The sequence below is a fragment of the Komagataella phaffii genome, chromosome 4 (assembly GCF_000027005.1).
Source record: "Komagataella phaffii GS115 chromosome 4, complete sequence".
Taxonomy (NCBI): domain Eukaryota; kingdom Fungi; phylum Ascomycota; class Pichiomycetes; order Pichiales; family Pichiaceae; genus Komagataella; species Komagataella phaffii.
In genome coordinates this window covers 1,110,617-1,131,535 of record NC_012966.1, presented here as the reverse complement: position 1 = coordinate 1,131,535, position 20,919 = coordinate 1,110,617, and the positions used below count along the sequence as shown (strand labels likewise).

At 42.6% G+C, this 20,919-nt stretch overlaps 8 protein-coding genes across 8 annotated transcripts; 4 read left to right on the top strand and 4 right to left on the bottom strand.

The window, feature by feature from the left end:
* Positions 1-648: 648 nt before the first annotated feature.
* On the top strand, positions 649-1,554 carry PAS_chr4_0578 (Carbonic anhydrase; the record flags this gene model as incomplete). The annotated part of the gene is made up of 1 exon (XM_002493971.1): positions 649-1,554. One exon carries the CDS (start codon positions 649-651, stop codon positions 1,552-1,554), a length of 906 nt encoding a protein of 301 aa, XP_002494016.1.
* A 422-nt stretch (positions 1,555-1,976) lies between these two features.
* Positions 1,977-2,912, bottom strand: PAS_chr4_0577 (Hypothetical protein; the record flags this gene model as incomplete). Its single annotated transcript, XM_002493970.1, has 1 exon — positions 1,977-2,912. One exon carries the CDS (start codon positions 2,910-2,912, stop codon positions 1,977-1,979), a length of 936 nt encoding a protein of 311 aa, XP_002494015.1.
* Positions 2,913-3,234: 322 nt separating this feature from the next.
* On the top strand, positions 3,235-4,311 carry PAS_chr4_0576 (NADPH-dependent medium chain alcohol dehydrogenase with broad substrate specificity; the record flags this gene model as incomplete). The annotated part of the gene is made up of 1 exon (XM_002493969.1): positions 3,235-4,311. One exon carries the CDS (start codon positions 3,235-3,237, stop codon positions 4,309-4,311), a length of 1,077 nt encoding a protein of 358 aa, XP_002494014.1.
* A 2,995-nt stretch (positions 4,312-7,306) lies between these two features.
* PAS_chr4_0575 (Hypothetical protein) lies at positions 7,307-9,328 on the bottom strand (the record flags this gene model as incomplete). Its single annotated transcript, XM_002493968.1, has 1 exon — positions 7,307-9,328. One exon carries the CDS (start codon positions 9,326-9,328, stop codon positions 7,307-7,309), a length of 2,022 nt encoding a protein of 673 aa, XP_002494013.1.
* Positions 9,329-13,221: 3,893 nt separating this feature from the next.
* On the bottom strand, positions 13,222-14,598 carry PAS_chr4_0572 (Hypothetical protein; the record flags this gene model as incomplete). Its single annotated transcript, XM_002493967.1, has 1 exon — positions 13,222-14,598. The coding sequence occupies one exon, from the start codon at positions 14,596-14,598 to the stop codon at positions 13,222-13,224; it is 1,377 nt and encodes a 458-aa protein (XP_002494012.1).
* Positions 14,599-14,939: 341 nt separating this feature from the next.
* On the top strand, positions 14,940-16,174 carry PAS_chr4_0978 (uncharacterized protein; the record flags this gene model as incomplete). Its single annotated transcript, XM_002493966.1, has 2 exons — positions 14,940-15,017; positions 15,239-16,174. 2 exons carry the CDS (start codon positions 14,940-14,942, stop codon positions 16,172-16,174), a joined length of 1,014 nt encoding a protein of 337 aa, XP_002494011.1.
* A 752-nt stretch (positions 16,175-16,926) lies between these two features.
* Positions 16,927-18,516, top strand: PAS_chr4_0571 (Glycerol proton symporter of the plasma membrane, subject to glucose-induced inactivation; the record flags this gene model as incomplete). The annotated part of the gene is made up of 1 exon (XM_002493965.1): positions 16,927-18,516. The coding sequence occupies one exon, from the start codon at positions 16,927-16,929 to the stop codon at positions 18,514-18,516; it is 1,590 nt and encodes a 529-aa protein (XP_002494010.1).
* A 713-nt stretch (positions 18,517-19,229) lies between these two features.
* Positions 19,230-20,207, bottom strand: PAS_chr4_0570 (Endoplasmic reticulum (ER) resident protein; the record flags this gene model as incomplete). Its single annotated transcript, XM_002493964.1, has 1 exon — positions 19,230-20,207. The coding sequence occupies one exon, from the start codon at positions 20,205-20,207 to the stop codon at positions 19,230-19,232; it is 978 nt and encodes a 325-aa protein (XP_002494009.1).
* Positions 20,208-20,919: the final 712 nt, after the last annotated feature.

Here is a 20,919-nt window from a genome sequence, read left to right as displayed (position 1 = left end):
CGAGAGCATCCAATTGCTAGCCAAAACGCAGGGGACTCGGGCCCGCGACAATGATGTTAACCAGAAAAAAAAAAAATACTCAAAAGACGAGACGGCCGATTGCCAAGATCACGTGAAGTAGATTACCTCACCGTAGGAACCAACAAAAAAAAAATTCAAACCCCCAAAATTGGTGGGAGGAACTCTCTTTAGCTATTGTTTTTTTCGCTAACAGCTGATTGTGCATTTCTTTTTGGTTCCAGAAACCGTCAGACCACAAAGAGTATTGGCGCCAATGGACAGGCAATTTTCAAAGATTCAGGACAGCTGTTGGTTTGTAACGTTCCTGCAGTGATTCCCCTTTTTAAAACGGTCTGCTAAAATCCCTCAAAACTTTATCTGCCAGAGAACTGTTGAGTCGTGCGTTAATCATTCAGGATGACGTCTCTCACCTTGCAGCAACTTTGTATGTGATATCACCATCTTTACAGCACTTACAAAGAAAAGTTGCGACTCAACAGATTGACTAATACACAATGTGCCGCCAAGTCCCATGAGCTTATATATGGCCACAGTCCCGTTTGCGCAACGAGTAATTTTTTTTCTTGTCGTGTGAAACTGTTGTGCGTTAACTCAACTGTCAAGAGATTTCTGTCTATAAAGTCGGTAATGGGTGGTTTATCATTTGAACGTCAAAGCACAAGCATCTTAAAAAACTTAGACAATCCAATTGAACAAGAAGAAATTAGAACCCCAGAACCCGAAATGGAAGTGAAGGAAACTGTCGAAGGCGTTCCGATGGCATTGTCTGGTTCAACTTCCAGCACAAAGTCAAACCCAGACATTAATAATACGGTCGTTAATCCGGAGTCATTGGTTCCCCCACCACCTCCGGTGGACTCTGTTCCTTTCAAGCTCAACAAGCAGTCGGTCCTTTCGGATTTCTTGAAACAGAACAGATTGGCTACTGAGCGTATCAACGAGTATTCTCCGGCAATCATTGAGTCCAACGGTACAGGTCAGCAACCACACACATTGTGGATTGGCTGCTCTGACTCCAGAATCAGTGAGGCATGCTTGGGAGTAATGCCGGGTGAAGTTTTCACCCATAGAAACATTTGCAATATCGTTAATTCGAACGATTTCTCCGTAACTGGAGCCATTCAATTTGCCGTTGATGTAATTAAGGTGAAGAAGATCATTGTTTGTGGTCACACCGACTGCGGAGGAGTCTGGGCTGCCCTTTCTTCCAAGAGAATTGGAGGAGTATTGGATCTTTGGTTGAACCCTGTACGTCATGTCAGAGCGCAAAATCGTAAAGAGCTGAGTTTAATCAAGGACCCCAAAGAAAAGTGTGCCACACTTGCACGTCTGAATCTGATCAACTCGGTCCAACAGTTGAAACGTCATCCATCGTGTCTTGCAGCTTTAAAGAACCAAGACGTGGAGATTTACGGACTTATGTATGACGTTGGTACTGGGCTGTTGAGCGAGGTTGAGATCCCATGCGACGATGAGTTCGACGATGTGTTCCATGTTGGTGACCACGATGATACTGAAGCCGGTGGACATTAATCGATGGTGAGTCCATTGACTGTTTTTGCATAGGAGATAGATAGAGATATGATATTATAAATAGGAGGAAATTAAATTCGGTTTCGGGATATTGTTTGTAGGGCGATTGGGGCCGTTGAGTGAAGCAGGAAAAATTCGATACCGCAGCGTTACACAGTGCAGTTCAGGCTGGGCTAAGGTTCGGTACTACGCAATTGTTTGCTAGCACAAATGGTTTCATGAACTTTAGGGCCTTGAGCTTGAGATCTGACTTGCTTGTAATATGAACGGTGATTACCCTTTTGGGTCAATGAAGGAACATCTTACAAACTAAATCAACCCCACCTTTAATGAGGAAAGCTGTAAGCAAAGCTCCAGGAGTAAAGCGCATGAAAATGGCCCAGATGCTTGATGGGCAATTTTATTGAGTCTCTATGAACTTATTATAAACTCTCCTCCAATGCCTCCAACTTTTTAAAGTCCTCATAATGCTTATCCCACACAGTTATATCAATTTCTTGATCTAGTGGTGGACGACCCACTAGCGACTCTCCTAGGCCGAATCTGTGCTTAATTGCATACTTGATTCCCAGCAGATTCAGAACAGCTGTCATTTCATTTACGGCAGTGACCAGTTCCTGCAATTTACTGGCCTCTTCAGTTTTTCCTTCCTGATAAAGATTGAACAGGTGTATCATGGACTTGGGGAACACAGTTGAAAGACCGTCGATGACTCCCTCAATTCCCACACTTAAAGCTGGGACTAAAACTTGCCCTACCCCTGCAAATGGTGAGAAATTATTATCTCTCAATTCCGTGCTTTTCCCAACTAAAGTGTAAAGAGTAAAATCGTAATGGGTCAACTTACATCCGACAATCTTTTCATGCCTAGATAATTCCTTATAGCTGTCAAAAGTGAGCTGAATCCCATTTTGCACTCCAGGATAGTTATACAGAATAATTGGCAATTCTGCTTTATCGGCAATGGAATTGAACCAGCTGATAATCCCCTTTTGGGATACCAAACTTGGGCCGTAGTACCCTGGTACAAGAATGACTGAATATGAAGCTCCATTCTCTTTACTAACGGAGATCTGACGAATAATATCCTCAATACAGTAGCCAATCACTCCAGCAATAATGGTAAATTCGGGGACAGCCTTATGGAGAGTACGTATCAATGTCAACCGCTCCTCCTCTGTTAAATGAATGGCCTCTCCAATTGATCCTCCGACTAAAATTCCCTTAATGCCACTATCATACAAATGTCTTGCATGGGCCACTTGAGCCTCTAGATCCAGAGATTTCTTGGCATCGTTCTTGAAAAATGTGGGCAGTGGAGAATAAACCCCGCCAGAAAGGACTTTATATGACACCATCGTCGATGGTTTCAATGGAGGGAGCAAGTACCTTTCATGTTATATGATCTGGAGCTCCTATGAAGGTCAGCCTTTTGACCAGTTTCGAGTGGGATAATATACCCGCAGCAACCCCACTATAAGCCATCCCACGCAAATTTTCCGATTCTAGCACGAAAAAGCTTGGACCCTACTAATAGGATGGGTAGCAATCTTAACTCCTGAAGCAACGGGTGTACTTGTCGATGTTGCACCCACCTTGTGAAAAAAATCCCCACGCTTCATTACCTATATTAAGCTTGAACATCAGGTATATCACCAGAAAACTAGTAAAAACCAAACAATGGCGTACCCAGACACCTTTGAAGGATTTGCCGTCACTGACACTGCAAAATGGTCCACAACCAAGAAGATAGAATTCACCCCAAAAAGGTTCCAGGAACATGATATCGATGTCAAGATCCATGCCTGTGGTATCTGCGGGAGTGATGTTCACACTGTTTGCGGGGGATGGGCAAAACCAGACCTTCCCGTGATCCCAGGACATGAGATCGTTGGTGAGGTTGTTAGAGTGGGCCCAAAAGTGAAGGGATTTGAAATTGGGCAAAGAGTTGGTGTTGGAGCTCAAGTTTGGGCCTGTCTAGAGTGCGACACATGCAAGGATAACAACGAAACGTACTGTCCTCAATGGGTGGACACTTACAATGCCACTTATCCTGATGGTGACAAGGCATGGGGTGGTTATTCCTCTCACATCAGAGTCCACGATCACTTTGTATTCCCTATTCCTGATGAACTTCCAACTAATGCTGTGGCCCCAATGTTGTGCGCTGGTATCACCACGTACTCTCCGTTGGTAAGAAATGGAGCTGGTCCAGGAAAGAAGGTGGGTATCATCGGAATTGGAGGGTTGGGACATTTTGCCATCATGTGGGCTAGGGCTCTTGGTTGCGAAGTGTACACGTTTTCTAGAACACATAGCAAGGAAGCTGATGCTAAGAAATTGGGAACTGACCATTTTATTGCGACGTGGGAGGACAAAGACTGGGCCAAGAAGATTGGCAGAAAGCTGGACTTTATCATTTCGTGTGGAAATTCGGCCACGAACTTTGATATGGATGGTTACCTCAGTGTGCTGAAGGTTCATGGTAAACTCATTTCCGTCGGCCTTCCAGAGGAGCCATTCACGCTGTCTGCTGGAAGCTTTATCAAGAACGGTTGCTACTTGGGATCGTCCCACTTGGGGAACAGACAGGAGATGCTTGATATGCTGAAACTTGCTGCTGATAAGGGCATTGGTTCTTGGTATGAGGAGCTCCCAATCTCTGAGGAAGGGCTGAAGGAAGGACTGGAGAGATGCCACAACAATGACGTTAAGTATAGGTTCACCCTGACCGGTTACGATAAGGCATTCAAATAGATAGATGATGCATAATAGATAGTGAATGGGAGGTCTGGAGTTAATTGTCTGTTGTAGTGTCTGCTCGTTGGTTGCATATGCCCTTTGTAGAGTGTGTAAGTCGTTCAACGGTTTAGTGCTTCCCGATAAGTGTAGATGGGAGGGGGAAATGTGGAATCTAATTGCTGATGTAATCTTACCCCAGATTGAGTGGTCATAGGAGCGAAGTTCTCTATTTGTGCTCTCTTCCTCTTAACACGATGTGGGCAGCACTGTCAAGGAATTGCCACTATGAAGGCCATATCTATAGGCCGTATATATCGGCCACCAAGGCGTAAAACGAGTCTAGCATCTATTTTGATGGTGCAAGACGTTTGCTTCTCGTGCTGCTCCAAACCGTGCTCCAATGGTAAGGCGATTATTCCTTTAGCGTTTGTGACAACTTTCTGAACACAGAACCATTCATTCGCAAGATAGAAGTTTTCGCAAATGGTTGGTCTTGTTCTTCCTTTCATGAGCTTGTAGGAGGGGTGCTACATTTTGTTTCAGGAAGGGTATGAACCTCGGTGCTAAAGGATGAGATGTCGTGAAGCCTGGAAGGATCAATTGATTGGCTGGATGACCGTGCCTGGAATACTATCAAGTCATGACACTGATTTTACTCTGCTTCCTGTTTTCTGTGTTTCTTTTACTAACTTATAGTGGATTGTGGTAGATACGTTACTATCTTGGGACTTGGCTAAGTGTTGCATGCGCTTAGAATGACAGTCACGATGTTAGCCTTCTGACTAGAGAGTGTGATTTTGAGAACCAATTGAACACCTCCTGCTCGGATGTTTGTATTATTGACTGAGATGCTCAGGTTAGTAGAAGATAGTTCACCCTGGACTTTGAAGTTTCAGTCCATGGGGTAGGTCTGCTGACTAACTTGGGTCTCTGCCCGATTTTTTGTTAACTAAGATGCTCAGTTTAGTCAAAGATAGTTCACCCTGGACTTTGAAGTTTCAGTCCATGGGGTAGGTCTTCTGACTAACCTTGGTCTCTGATGCTTCTCTTCAGTCGTTAAGCTGAAGTTGCATGACGAATGCAGATGGGATGAAAATTGATCTTTGATCAGATTCACGTTTAGCTTTTCCGGGTTGGGTTCAGTGCTTTCCTGCTCAACTGTGGTCCGCCATCCGATTTCTTTCTGCTTTCTGTCCGATCTCTGTCCGTTCTTTCAGTACTACTATATCTCCAGCAGATGTCAGTAATTCCAGCTCGTGATGCCCATTTCAAACGTAAAAATATCTATGATATGATTATCTTTGAAATGGGCATGTTACCTAGTTAGTGGTTATATTAAGCTACTAGCTGTTCACGGTAGATTACTTTCATGATCTGGGCAGCACAGTGTTAAATCATTTGATAGTTGGACGCAACTATCAGACGAAAATACGGCGACCAGATCTCAGAGTATGTGTGCTCAAACTAGAATAGTTTTAACAACTTGCCAAAACATTCTGACTTCTTTCATGTGTTTCGGCCTCAATGCTATCCAGATGGTGCACTGGATAGTAGATAATGGTGGGAAGGTGAAGGAATAAAGTGCAGTATTACAAAATGTTCCAACATCATATTTGGGTTTTATGTAAGTAGTGCCGATTTTCAGTGCGTTTGAATGGGTCCATGGAATGAACCTGTTTGAGCATTATCGTTTGGGATACGAGGGGATTTCAGTTCTAGCGGGAACTCTCTCCGTTGATTGAAGAACTCTTTTGAGCTTCTCTTAACTTGTATGAGGAATTGTGTTTCTAAACCCAGGTTAAGTTGGGCAATTTGAAAGTCAACGTAAATTCAAGCTGATATTCTAAGGAAGGTTGAAGACCACTTGTTGAGAACAATTCAGGGATCATTCAGCCCCAAGTGTCCATGAATCCCGAGAATGTCGATTCTCTTTATTGAGCTGAGGGTTTTCGTTTGTCTGAAGCTCAGGATGGCGTTGAAGTTTCCTTCGGGGACTTTTTTTGTAGCATGGACGTAGGGGATATTGGACGCTGCATAGCAGCTGCTCAATTGTAGAACCTTCCGACGATTGTAGGAAGGCTAAATAGGATAAGTAGGGGGAGGGGGAGGTATGGCAGTTTCGATTTCCGCAGGACAGTGTACTGTCCGGTCTGCTCCCCTTTTTCTGACACCTACATAACCTATGTAAGTAATAAAGGAACCCTTTACCTGAGTTCGTAAGCCCTACACATAGTAATTCCACTTGAATGAACCATAAAATTTACAAAACCACCCACTAAAGAGAGTTTAGCAGGGGCTTGAGCATTGTGACATCACAGGGTAACGTCAAGGGTACCAACACCATCTGAGTGATCAATTCCTCCTGAACTGAATCTTGGACTCCAAAACGCTTTGAAAGTTGAGATTGCCTAATCTGGTATTCAATGGCAGTTTCATGGTGGTTACAATACCAGTGGGATTTTTTTGTAGTTATCTCCCAGGAAAATGTCGTTTACAACGTAATTATGCTGTAAGTGCAATTCGACCAAGCACCCTGGATAATCACAGGTTGACAGGTGACTTGGAACAGAAAGCGATAGATTTCATTTCTGTGCTGGCCTATTGAATAGTGTCTGTTAGTTACTAGTAACCGGTGGGTGGACGGGTCGAAGTGGGCCTAACTGAGATGGATGGCTTAACGAATGCTTGGCGATTGTGGAGCTCTTAGATGAGATTGCGAGTGAAGTTTGTTCGGTATCACATGCCAGTTTGTGGAGAAGAAAGAAAGAGCTAAAAGAAAGGACACAAAGATATCGATTAGATGCAGCCTCTAAGTTAAATCCGCATTGCATGCAGCAGATTGAAATCTGCATACGTATGGAAGAGATCTCTTTTACCTTTTACTACTTGGTACATAAGAGTTTTCCATGTATGATACGATAGTGCCATCATGATACTTAGAATTATACACTCGCATGCTGAGCACTATTGGTTCAATGCATGGTCGTCCCACAAAAATAAAACAACTCGACTAAAAACTCTCAAATGCTCTTAATTCAAACAGCTCCTCTCGCAGCTTGGTATTGCAGAGAGGACAATCGTTTGAATCCTTCGATAGTTCCTTCAAGCAGTCATCATGTAAAGGATGGCCACAAGAAAGAATAATACATTCTTCGGCTAATTCCTCCAAGCAAATTGGACAGTTTCTGTCTCCCTCAAAATGACAGTATTTTGTTTCATCGTTTTGGTATACTTTTCCACCAAAAAAGTCTCCAAGTTTTGAGAACTCATCAGTGATAATATCAATAATGGAATAGCTCTTCAATGGATTCTTTGTGTCTAAATGTGCTAGCATTTTCTGGAAATGAGTGTATACTTGGGAGCCGTCTGAGGCATTAACGTACCTCAATTTGGGTGTCTCTCCAATTGTAAATTTGGTTGGAAATCCCTTAACATATAGATGAGTCAGATTTTCAGTATTTCGTAGTTCCAGGCTTTTCAGGGATGACTCTGAGGAAATGTAAATCACATTTGCATTAGAGAAACTTGCCGATAGCTCATCAATCTCTCCCAACGATATCGTATGAAGATTGTCAAGAAGAGACTCAGGTAGTTTTATATCGAATGGCTTATTGTTCCCAATGGTTAATTCTGTTAGCTTCTTGCAGCTTTCGTCAATATCGAGGCTCTCAATGGACTCAACATGCTCCAACCTCAATCCGGTTAATTCAGGACAGTTTTTAAACGAAAATGAGCACTTCCCTTCGAAATCGTAAGCATCGACCCTGGTCAAATTTGAGCAATCAGATATTTCAATAGAAGAACATTTGGGGAGAGAGCAGATACTAACATCGTCCAGCGAATTTTGATTTGATATCTTGATGTGAGAATATTGACCAGTATCAATTCGTAAATTTTGTAGTTTGCATGGTCTGTCAAGTTCAATAGGCTGAACCGAAGTTTTGTCTATGACTTCAAACGAGAAAATATTTGGCAACTGATTCAACTGATCAATAAAAGGACCAATATCTTGAACATACTCGCAGATAAATGCTTCTAGACAGGGAAAGTTTTCAGAGTGACTTAAAGTGCGAAGAATACTATCTTGCACTTCTAATGATTCATCCTTGGTATATTCACCTTCTAGTAAATATCCCTTGAAGTGTTGATTCACCACACTACTTGATCGAAGGATACTGAAAGCCTTCAAGTTCTCAAACTTTACATTTTCCATGCCAAGCTCTGTCCAACACCTTCCGGATAAATTAATCAGCTTGCAGGCAGAGAGACTGCATTTGTCAGCGTGTAGCCTTGCCTCTTTTCTATAATCAACAACAGTTATTGCCTCTTCGATGACTATCGTTGGGTCCAGTCTAATTGTTGTCAATCCAGCAGTCTCCTGGAATGCTAGACGCTGCATTCGGTGCTCCTTTTCGGAACGTAAATGAATCGACGAAAACGCATCAATGCTCTGGCAGAACATATCCTCTAACTGAGGGCATTTGTCGAGGGATACCTCCAATGTATGATTTTTGCCATCATCGAATAAAAGCCATAAGTACATTAAACTTTTCAAATTGGGAGAGTGACCCAGGATGTGACATGAGAACTGTGAAAAGGCTTTGAACGATTCAAAGCCTTTGCTAACAGTCACAGTTCTTAGTTTCTCCGAGTTCTTTCCATGAAACAACTCAACCCTGGACAAAATGGGAAATCCGGCGATCGTCAGATGTTCGATCAAGGGGAATGATGTATCTAAATCGACGTCAATCTCAGTCATTTTTCCTTTAACCATTTCTGCCTCTGTGTCTGAATCTACCTCTTCCGAATCAAAGAACACCGCAGTCTCAGATATGAATAGAAACGAAATTAACTTTGGAAAAACAATATCTTGCGGTAACTTGAATTTGGTCAGCTCGCTATTAGTCACTTTCAGTTGAGTGACCGCTGACAGGTCCATCTTTCGTAGCTTTGAAATCAACGATTCCTCCGTGAATGAGGAGTCGATGTCAAGTACACCAAAAACAGTTTGAGGCAAATCATTCGTACTCATGATTTTTCAAGGGGTGAATCGATTGTTTGATCGTAAAAAGGAAGGGTGAAATATTCACTGTTTATAAACGCCCATATGGTAAGTAATCACCAAGGTTCAATTCCCCGAAACACTTATTTTCAGGAAAGAGGATCCGTAACACGGGAATCACATATACAGTTTTGGTGCGGTGGAATGACTCTTTCGGCGCGGAAAAATTATCTTACTCTCAGATCTGAATCTGCAGGTATTGAGTAAGCACATTGTATCTGAGTTTCATGTACGCAGCTGAAAACTTGAAATATATCTGAGTCTAGTTGTGAAATGCCTACAGATTCATATTCGGTCGTGATCTAAGTACACTGATATGTCAACTGAGAATAATATTCATTATCAGATTGTACCACCATGCAGTATTAGACTTCCCTTAATGCAGGGTATCATCCAAGAGAACATCCAGAGATCTTATCTGATCAAAACGAAATTGACACAAAGGTAGTTGAGTTGAGTTCTTTGTTGCTGATGAATCAAGAAAGCCTGGCATCAGATACCTGTTGGATCCATTCTCTGGCTCAGGGATGTCTGTGCTGCTGCAAATACTGAGCTCCGTTCGCTCCTATCAACTAGTCAACGTGTTCGCAAACTAAATGAAAGAGCTGGCTGAACAAGTGCCCTGGAATCATTGAATTACTTTGGTTGATTGCAGAGCTAATTCTGCGAGAGTCGATATCAACTGTTCATTTGTATGGGCAAGATAAGAAAGAAGCCAAGAAAGGGCAAATAGGTGCGCTAAGAAATAGATCTGCATTGCATTCAGGAGATTCATGTGCGCATGCAGTAGTAAAGATCTGATATTAATTTAGGGTTTTCACAAATAGTTCGATATAATAGTGACATTGCCGTATCCAGAAGTAAACACCCTGACGGAATGCATTAATGCCTGGTTGCTGCGTTCTTTCTGTTCATTCGCAGGAAAAGACATCTCATAAACTGTCAAAATACTTTCAACTCAAAAGATTGGCCCCACAGCTTGGAATTGCAAAGAGGACAATAAGTTGAATCCCGTGATAGTTCCTTCAAGCAGTCATCATGTAAAGGATGGCCACAAGAAAGAATAATACATTCTTCGGCTAATTCCTCCAAGCAAATCGGACAATTTCTGTCTCCTTCAAATTGACAGTATTTTTCATCGCCATTTTGATATATTTTACCACCATAGAAGCATCCAGCTTCCGTCAAATCGTCCCTAACAATATCAATAATAGAATGGTTCTTCAATGGGTTCTTAGTGTCGGTAAGCGCTAATATGTTCTTGAAATGACCATATACGCTGGAGCCTTCAGATGCAGTGACATGTTCAAGTTTGGTTGTATCTGCCATTGTGAAAGTAGTCGGAAATCCCTTGACATATAATTCTTTCAGTTCCTTAGTGTTTTGTAGCTCTAAAGTTTTCAGAGAGGACTCTGAGAAAATGTCAATCGTCGTTGCGTTAGAGAAACTTGCTGATAGCTCGTCAATCTCTCCCAAGGAGACTAAACGGAGATTGTCAAGAACTGACCGCGGAATTTTCATATTGAAAGGCTTACCATTCTCAATGACCAATTCTTCCAGATACTTGCAGCTTTCGTCGATATCGAGGCTCTCGATATGCTCAACTTTCTCCAATCTTATCTCGGCCAATTCGGGACAGTTCTTAAACGAAATTGAGCACTTTTCTTCAATACTGTAAATCTCTACTAGACTCAAAGTTGAGCAATTAGATATTTCAATAGAAGCACACTTGGGGAGGCAGTTGATACTGATTTCATCCAGTGAATCTTGATTTGATATTTTGATAAGAGGATACTGACCATTCTCTATATTCAGACGGTCCAGTTTGGTGGGTTTGCAGAGTTCGAAAGGTTTAGTGTTAGTTTTATCCCACACGTCAAATGATACAAGGAGAGTTGGTAATTTGTTCAAAAGATCGACAAAAAGATCAACATCCTGAACAAACTCGGATGTAAGCAAATTAAGGCTTGGAAAGTTCTCGTCATGGCCCAATGTACGAATAATACTATCTTGGATTTCTAGAGCTTCATCTTTACCATATTCACCTTCCTTGTCATAGACATATACTTGAGACTCCGTGTTCACAATAGGACTTGATCGAAGGATACTCAATTGTAGTAAGTTTTCAAACTTCACATTTTCGAAATTGAAGACTTTCCAACTTCTACCTGATAAGGTAATACTCTTGCATGCAGTGAAAGCAGAGATATCTGTTTGTAGTCTTGTCTCACCTCTATAATCACCAATGGTAAGCGAATCTTCAATTGTTATCGTTGGGTCAAGTTGAATTGATTTCAATCCAGTTGTCTGTTGGAATGAAAGACGTTTGACTTGGTGAGTCGCTGTAGAGTGCAAAAGAACCGATGAAAATGCGCCGATATTTTGAAAAAAATTACGTCTAACTGTGGACATTTGTCAAGGGATATCTCTAGCACATTTTTGTGGGCATCTTTAAATGTGAACCAAGAGCCGTGTAAGTCTTTCAAGTTGGGAGAGTGATCCAGGGCCTGATTCAAGAATTGCGAAAAGGCTTTGAACGAATCAAAGCTTTTGCTAACGTTCAGAGTGGCTAATTTTTCCGAGTCTTTTCCGTGAAATAACTCGACCCTGGATAACTTAGTACATTGGGTGATTGTCAACACTTCGATCAAGGGGAACGATGTTGCCAAATCAACATCGATCTCGGCCAGTTTCCCACTGTCTCTGTCTGTCACTATATCTGGACGGCGTGGCACGTAGAAGGGCCTCGTGGAGTTGGATATGAAATAACATGAAGTTAGCTTTGGAAAGACGATATCCTGGGGCAACTTGAACTGTGTCAGGTCGCCATTAGTCACTTTCAACTGTTCGATATCAGAGAGGTCCATCATCCGGAGCTTTGAAACCAACGAGTCGTCTGTAAAAGACGAGTCTATAACAAGTGCATCAAAATCTGGGCGCAAGTTATTCATGAAGACGTTTCAATGAGTGGGCTCAACTGTTGGGTTATTATAGAAGGACTAGTCTCGTCCTTCACAAATGCGGTTAGGATGGTGAAAGTTCGCCCGAGTTCTATTCACTTAAGTGTGTTCTTTTTGGGAAAAGGGTAAAAGAATATCTTTAGTGGCTAGCTAGGATCAACTGTTTCATATTTGGTTTTGAGAAGACGACTTTTAAGGCTCCGATGGCCTCAGATCAGACTATGTAGATATTACATAAGCGTGGATTGGTTGGAGATAAGGAAATCTTTAGAGGGAAAAAAGATCACAAAGTGGGATCTCACACTGCCTGTATGAAGGGAAGAGCGTTCTTGCCTCTTGACTACGTTTCCACTCCTAATCAAGCCAGCTTCAAAGACTAAAGACTGAAGATACCAGGAAGAAAAAAGAGATTGCAGCACCTGAGTTTCGCGTATGGTCTCCCACTACACTACTCGGTCAGGCTCTTAGCAGCTTAACTACGGTTGATCGGACGGGAAACGGTGCTTTCTGCTAGATATGGCCGCAACCGATAGACCTTCTTTGCCAAATTACATATAGTGCATGTAGAATGTTTAGGCCAGATACGCAGGCTTCAAAGTCATCTACTTGCTAGTAAAACATGAATGGGAAATTGAAACTCTCAATTTCTCTGTATGTACTTCATGTGCTTCAAAAACAGTAGAGTTGAATGCTTAACCTGGAGGAAAGAAGAATTGAATTTTTGATCCTTGCAGCGATAATGGCAAGAGTGTTTCCGGGAGGACAAATTACATCTGCTGATCGTTACCACTCTGCATTGATCCGGTGTATTTGATACTTGACTTACAAAGTGGTAAATTTGCATTTGAAGATACATTACTTTATTCTCATGAAAAGGTCATTTACTATATATCATGAAACTACTTAATCATCACTCAACAACCCTTCTCCTCCCTTGGGAGCACGCTTGATCTTTTCACCAATTTCAGAGGTCCAGAATGTTCCATTAGGATAGACATACTTTTCAATAGCACCTGGGACGTAACCGGTAGAGTACCCTGGTGCTAAGGGAGTCACGTAGTGGGCATTCTTGATCACAGATGGGTGTCTTAGGTTTTCTCTGTAGCTCTCTGCAGCCTCCAACATACTCTTTTTACCACTGACACAAATGTAGTCAATGTTGCTCAAGTGTGATGTCAACTCCGTCAGTCCCATTGCCCCATTGTGAGGAACGCAGGGAACATTGAACTTGAGTGCCATCAACATAACAGCTAAACACTCGTTGACACCCCCAAGACGCACCGCATCAATTTGACAAACGTCAATAGCATCTGCCTGGAGCAACTGTTTGAATATAACTCTGTTGGCTGCCATTTCTCCAGTAGCAACACCGACTCCGTAAGGCTTCAGGGCTTTACGAATGGTAGCATGTCCTAGAACATCATCTGGAGAAGTTGGCTCCTCAATGAAAATGGGCTTGAATTGAACCAACTCTTTCATCCACTCAATGGCTTCAGGAACACTCCAGATCTGATTGGCATCAATCATAATTTGGTATTTTTCGTCATAGCCGATAATATCTCTCACTGCTTGCAACCTCTCCTTATCGGACTTGAGATCACTACCAACTTTGAACTTAAAGACAGTGAAACCCTGTGCAATGGTTTCTCGCAGAACCTCTTTCATCCTGTCTCCAGAAAAGGCTAACCAACCTGGAGAAGTGGTATAGGCAGGAACGGCAACGTTATCAAATGCCTCTTGAATTCTCTTCTCTTTCCCAACTTGAGTCTTTTTCAACATTTCAATAGCCTCTTCAGGGGTAATGACATCAGTGATGTATCTAAAGTCGATGCATCTGACTAATTCTTCAGGGGTCATGTCTGCAACAATCTTCCAGACTGGTCTATCAGTTACCTTACCCCACAAGTCCCAAATGGCATTGATGACACCAGCAACGGCAAGATGAGTAACTCCTTTCTCAGGACCAATCCAACGATATTGAGAATCAGAAACCATATATCTCCATGTGTTCCCCATATTTTCGGTCAGACTGTGCAGAGACTTTCCAACAACCCTTTCAGCAAAGATCTCCAGAGCAGCACACACCAATTCACTTCCTCTTCCATTACTGAAAGCAATACCTTCACCGATTACCTTATCATCGTTGGTGTACAACTCCAAGAAGGGGTGAGATCCATTAGTACCTTGATGCATAGCATCACTTCCAATTCCGTCTAAACTGGTAGGGAATCTGATGTCGGTTACCTTAAAGCCTGTAATTCTGATGTTTTTCAAAGACATGGTTTTTTGTGGTCAGAGAAGCAATTTAATTAACTCTCTGGACTTGTGGAGTTTTTATATAGAGGACCCCGTATCACGGTTAAGAGCTTGCACACAGGCAGGTGTTTTAGCTTGGGGTACAAATTTCATGCGTTTGGAATAGAGTGGGCAGCACGCGAAGGAGGATCATGCTTTTTTTTCTGGGGTAAAGTTAGGTGTACAAGCATGTTTTAGGTGGGATTGCATGGGATTAGCACCGTTTTTCTTTTCACCGTTACGAAAAACAACAAACCCCGTTATGTGAACTTCCACGGTATTATCCACTGTGGATGCAGTATGAAATGTGGGGGACATGACCAGAAATGCCTTTAAATAAATATTCCAACTTTAATCTTCCAACTCTTGAATCACTATCCCATAGTTTGAAAGATGGATATGAAGTGAGTATCATTGAATTTTGGCAATCATGGGCGAACAGACACTGTGGGTGGAACGACTAGGATGGTCCCTTTAAGCTTTCTTTCCCTCGTCTTGCCAAGAAACCATACTTCCTTAACGATCCATAGAAAGTAACTAACTTTGAAGGCAAGTATTGGTCACCGGCGGAACCGGGTTCATTGGGGCTCACATAGTTGATAACCTTTTGAAACTCGGAATTAAGGTCAAATTGGCCACTAGAAATATTGAGAAAGCTCAACAGTTTGCCAAGAAAAGACCGCAGTTCTCATCTCTGATTGAACCTGTTCAGATTACGGATTTTACAAGCAAAAGCACCGAAAACCCCTTCATCAATGCAGTTAAGGGGTGTGACGGAATTATCCACGCTGCCAGTCCTTTGAGCTATGATGTAAAGGATGTGGAGGAGGAGCTGATTAAACCTGCCATCCACGGTGTTAGGGTTGTGTTGGAGGCTGCTGTTACAGAACCAAGGGTTAAACGGATAGTATTGACATCCTCTTTTGCATCCGTTATGGATGTCTCTAGAGGTTCTGGACCAGGCTTCACCTATACCGGAGCCGATTGGAACCCACTTACTTATGAAGAAGCTTGTGAGGCAGATGCTATTATCGGTTACCGTGGATCGAAGAAATATGCCGAACTGGAGGCTTGGAACTTCATTGAAAAGGAGAAACCTCAGTTTGACTTGGTGACCTTTTGTCCTCCCATGACTTTTGGTCCTGTAGTTCATCCAGTGGACAAAGTGGAGGAGCTCAACCTCTCGAATGACATGCTCTGGCAGGTCTACTCAGGGGTAGATCCTTTACCTGTTGCTAGAGTTTCCGTGTGGGTTGACGTCAGAGATTTAGCTAAGGCTCATGTTCAGGCTTTAGTGAGACCATCAGCTGGAAATAAAAGATACGTTCCATCAGCTCCAGACAAGTTCTCCTATGCACTTGCTGCGAAGATTATGAAGGACCATGGCCTTGGAGATCGCATTCCTGATAAACTTATTTCTAAACAGGATCTGAATCCAATAGGGTACAACCTGGACCATGAGGCAGTTACCAAGGAGCTTGGAGTGGAGTTTCATAGTTTTGAGCAATGTGTTGTGGACTCTATCAGACAGTTTCGGGCTATTCAACAGGGCCCTTTATAGGTAGAGAGGCATATATTTGAAAGTAAGCATAAATGACTATTTAGTATCTGAGAGTTAATGAGAAGTATTTTAAGGCGGTATCTCCACTTGCTGTTCATTTTCAGACAGCTGACAATGCGCTAAGTGGAACAGTTCAAGTTGGAGGTGATCATTCAGTGTTTTAGTTAAATCAAGGCACTGGATATTGAGTGGAGAAAAACACTAACATGCCATTGAACGGTAATTATTCTCCTCTAGAATACAACCAGATATGTGACCAAAAATCTCTTTCCCACTTTTACCCCTTTTCTTAGATGGTTTACGCTTACATTAACTTTACCAAGACCAAAACCAGCTTGAATTACATACAGCTCCCACTCAACGATCAAGGACCACCCCTGACTCGATCATCCTTCAGTCCGCTTGCTATTCAATGCGGAGTAGGTATTTCAAACAATCCATCAAACTACCCTGCGTTTTCTACTCGTTAAACACCAGTTATTCTCGTCGTAGTTAATGAAAATCCCACGTAATCTTGTCCACGTTATGCGATTCCGGTATATTCGATCATGCACCCCGTGCTGCGAAGCTAGTACCTCCGCGCATTATAAGGTGGGTAACGACACCGTTTAACAAAACTGGTCACTGTAGTGCATCACTTTAATAATAAAGGTCCATTTAGAAATGTGGAGTAAAGGAATATCAACAGCTCCTATAAATACCCCCGTCATAATCTCATCACGAACTACTTCACTAATAACGATCTCTGCTTAATGGGACTCTACAAGAAGCATTTCGGACTATCAGGTAATGCCCTGTTGGCTTGCCTCACCTTGGTGAATGGTTTAACTATGGGCTGGTTTGGTTACGACCAAGGTGTCTTTTCAGGCGTTCTTATCTCGTCTGACTTTAAATATCATTTTCCAGAGACGCTCGACGCTAACATTTCTGGTATTACTTCAAGTTGTTTTTCTCTTGGTGCCTTCATTGGGTGTCTGGTAGCTTTCGCTTTTGGAGATAAACTAGGAAGACGAAGAACTATTATGGTTGGAAGTGCTTGCAACACCATCGGTGCTGTACTGCAAATCGCTGCTTTTCACTTGCCCATGATGATTATTGGACGTATAATAAACGGGTTTGGTATGGGTATGACATCATCCACATGTCCTGTCTACCAGGCCGAATGTACCAAGGCCAAGTACCGTGGACGTTTGGTGGTCGTGGGATCTCTTTCCAATACTTTTGCCTACATGTTGGCAAACTGGATGAACTATGGCCTCTATTTTTCTTCAGGTCCTTTGCAGTGGCGATTTCCCCTAGCCTTCCAACTTTTGTTCCCAATTATTTCAGTTCCAATTCTGTGCTTCTTGCCTGAATCACCTCGTTGGTTGTTGAATAAAGGACGCACTCAGGAGGGGCTTTCCACTATCGCCTTGCTGTGGGGAAAGAATCTGGAAGTTACTAATGAAACAGTTCAGGACGAGTACCTGTCCATTTTGGATGCTATTGAGCAAGAAAGACTTGACAGAGTTCCATTCAAAGACGTTATCAGATTCAGAGACAAGACTCAGAACATGCGTCGTATTCTCTTGGGAATGGGTACTCAATTCATGCAACAGTTCACTGGTGTCAATGCCCTCGGTTACTACTTACCAACTATCTTGACTGAGCAGCTTGGTTTCACCGAAGCTATGGCCAAGTTATTATCCGCCTGCAACGCTACTTCTTATCTGGGATCTGCCTTCGTGTGTTTGATCATTATCGACTTGGTTGGTAGAAGGAGAATGATGATCTACGGATCCGTTGGATGTTGTATCACTTATATCGTTGCTGCTGCTTCTGTCAAGGTTGCCGAGACTAGACTGGCTTATGAGATGGGTGCATTGACGGTTTCGATGTTTTTCCTGTATTATGTCATTTATGGAACATCTTATGCCAAAGTGCCTTGGGTGTACTCTTCTGAAATTAACTCTATTGGATGGAGAACCAGAGGTGCAGCAGCTGCTACCGCCACAAACTGGATTTGTGGTTTCTGTATCACTCAATACACTAAGAAAGCTGTCAACAACCTGGGTTGGGGATTTTACTTGCTGTTTGCATTTATTGTCCTGTGCTACGTGCCAGTAGTGTTCTGTCTCTATCCAGAGACATCCAGGCGTTCTTTGGAGGATTTGGATTACATGTTTATCCAGTATCCATCGCCAGTTGTGTTCAGACACAAGGCTCTGACTCAAAGAGAGAGACCAGAAGAGTTTGTCTTGGCCGAAAAGGAGAGAATTCTGAGAGGAGAAAATTTGACTACGAAGTTAGACAACGACTCCGATCGCAAGTCTGCGACCATTACTCACGTAGAGAGAGTTTAAACTTTTAATGTGTAATGATATTGTTTGACTTATAACTGTTGTAGAGTTGTAGTTGTTTCTGGGTTTGCACTGCGGTTCGTTTTCATACACAAATAGTTTGAGTTAACTGAAATACTTTTCTGAAGCGTTCCTTAGGAGTCTCTCTAAGAGGATAAGACTTTCAGATCAATTTTGGGTTGATAAACCATTATGGTTCGAAGTTACTCCGTTTAAGGATCATAAATGGTTCGGCTTCTTGCTCGTGCCAGTAGTTGAGGACTCGTCTGCGCATTAACTTCAACGCTTATACTTATTTCAGTAGGAACAAATAGAAAACTCAGCTCCTCATTTGATTCGTAGGTGTCCCAATTAGTACACTGAATCTGACAGACCAAGATGCCCTGTAATTGTATTTTATTCCTTATATAAATAGGGCGTCATCTATATACAAGAATGGAGGATTGACCGAGAAAGTGTTGACTTAGACTTCCAGTTCTCAGCTTGAAACTCCTCCAGAAAAAACGATATGAGCTCGTACACACTTACCACGATGGAACGAATACCAAAGATAACGATCTTCTGGATTATCAAGTCCGGCCACCATCAAATCAACTGGAGGTCTTACGAACAAAATAAAAATATCCAATAAATTCCATATTGCTCAACACCAAGCTGAGCAAATATACCATAGTAAACCGACACCCGATTTCATTGTAAACTAACCTTACCTGTAATCAATTTCTCTTTCTTAAACCGCTTGGATCTGTAGACTTGGAGTCACTAGATACAGCCTCCTTCGAAGAACCATCTTGCCCATCGGCCAATAATCCGATTGCCCATGTGTCCTGGGTAACACCGTAAATACCTCCCAACAACCAATCTTTCAGTGGACGAGAACTGATCTTCTTGAATGTCAATTCTTGAAATGTGGGAATGACATCTTTTTCAAAAGAGTATAATTCACACAAAACCAGCACTTCAGAAGCATTCAGGGCCTCCACAATAGTTCGAGTTCTGTAAAGAGCCCAAATCAGGAGTTCTTTCATTATTCCCGATTTTACATAAACCCTGCGGATCCCAAAGCTCTGGATACGAACGACATACGACGAATTGTTCGTCTGGTTAGGATCTTTATCGACCACCAAGGAGATTACAGCAATTGGGGTTTCTCTGTAAATAACTATCTGTGAATTTTTTCCATTTTCAAGCAGTTCCAGCTCTTTGTCATCTGTCTTTCTCAATGATTTGTACTCATCGACGGTGTTGACTGGTAAGTTGCTGTAAGCCTTAAGGTCGAATCCAAAGGCTTTCTCCGACTCTTCGACCAACTTGTCAGCATCAGCACGTAGAAACTCTGTCTTCAAAGCAAACAATGCAAAGAATATCGAAAAGACCATTCCAGCAAGAATCAATGTGCTTATCAGTTCATATCTGAAATTATTGTTGAGTATCAATTCTTGGAGGGGGATGTATTTGAAATAGTCAGCCAACTTGAAGTACCCATAGCCTAAAGAGATGGAGAGGACCCCCACCCAGCATGGAGCTGACCACAGAAGCTTCTTATTCAATAGTGCTTGCAAGTTACGTCTCCTGTCAATCACCAGGTTCAAACTGATGGTGGAATACTCCGGGGTAAGGTCTGAGTACGATACAACAGCCTCCTTGTCTTCCGACAGTCCCACTGTGAGATCAAATTCTTTTTGGATGACCATCTGGAAGTAGTTCAAGAAACCGTTGAAGATTTAAGCTTTTCTTTTTCCTAGGTGATGATCAGAATAATAGGACGGATGTGTGAAACTGCAAATAAAATTATGCACGTGGGTGATTACTTGATGGAGATAGAAGGAGACTTGACGGGCTGAGCTAGGCCGACCGAGAGGTCCACGGGCGGGCACATTCAAGATTCTCTGGGGACCACAGTGGCTGTTCCTGAGAAAGTCAGCCTAAAGAGAATGTCGCCTAAAAAGAATATCGAGAATACAGTTTCGGATGATTACTGGGGTACCTTTTGGACGACCGTTACCGGAAAAAATCATCAGAGCCAAGTCACAGTAGTTCAACAATAGCATTTTGGTTCTGCGAACTGGAGCGGGATATTTCACAGCCGGGAAACCCGCTTCATGAATATTCCACGCATTTGCAGAGGCAGCTATTTCCACTTTGAAGGGTGCCCTGATCGTCCCGCTAACTAGGCTCAGCAACCACCTGAGATCTTTCAGATATTCTGTATGCATCATTTTCTGAACCGATAAAGCCCTCCCCGCCCGATCTCGTGTAATGGTCCCTGGTCAAGCAGACGTCCCAACCGTAGACACCCTGAGGATGCACGTCTCGAAGACTTCCACAGCACTTTCTTCCTCCCTCAAACCACGCTATGCCCCCCTCCCCGCCCCCTCCAGCTACCACCTTCATCTTGGTCTTGGC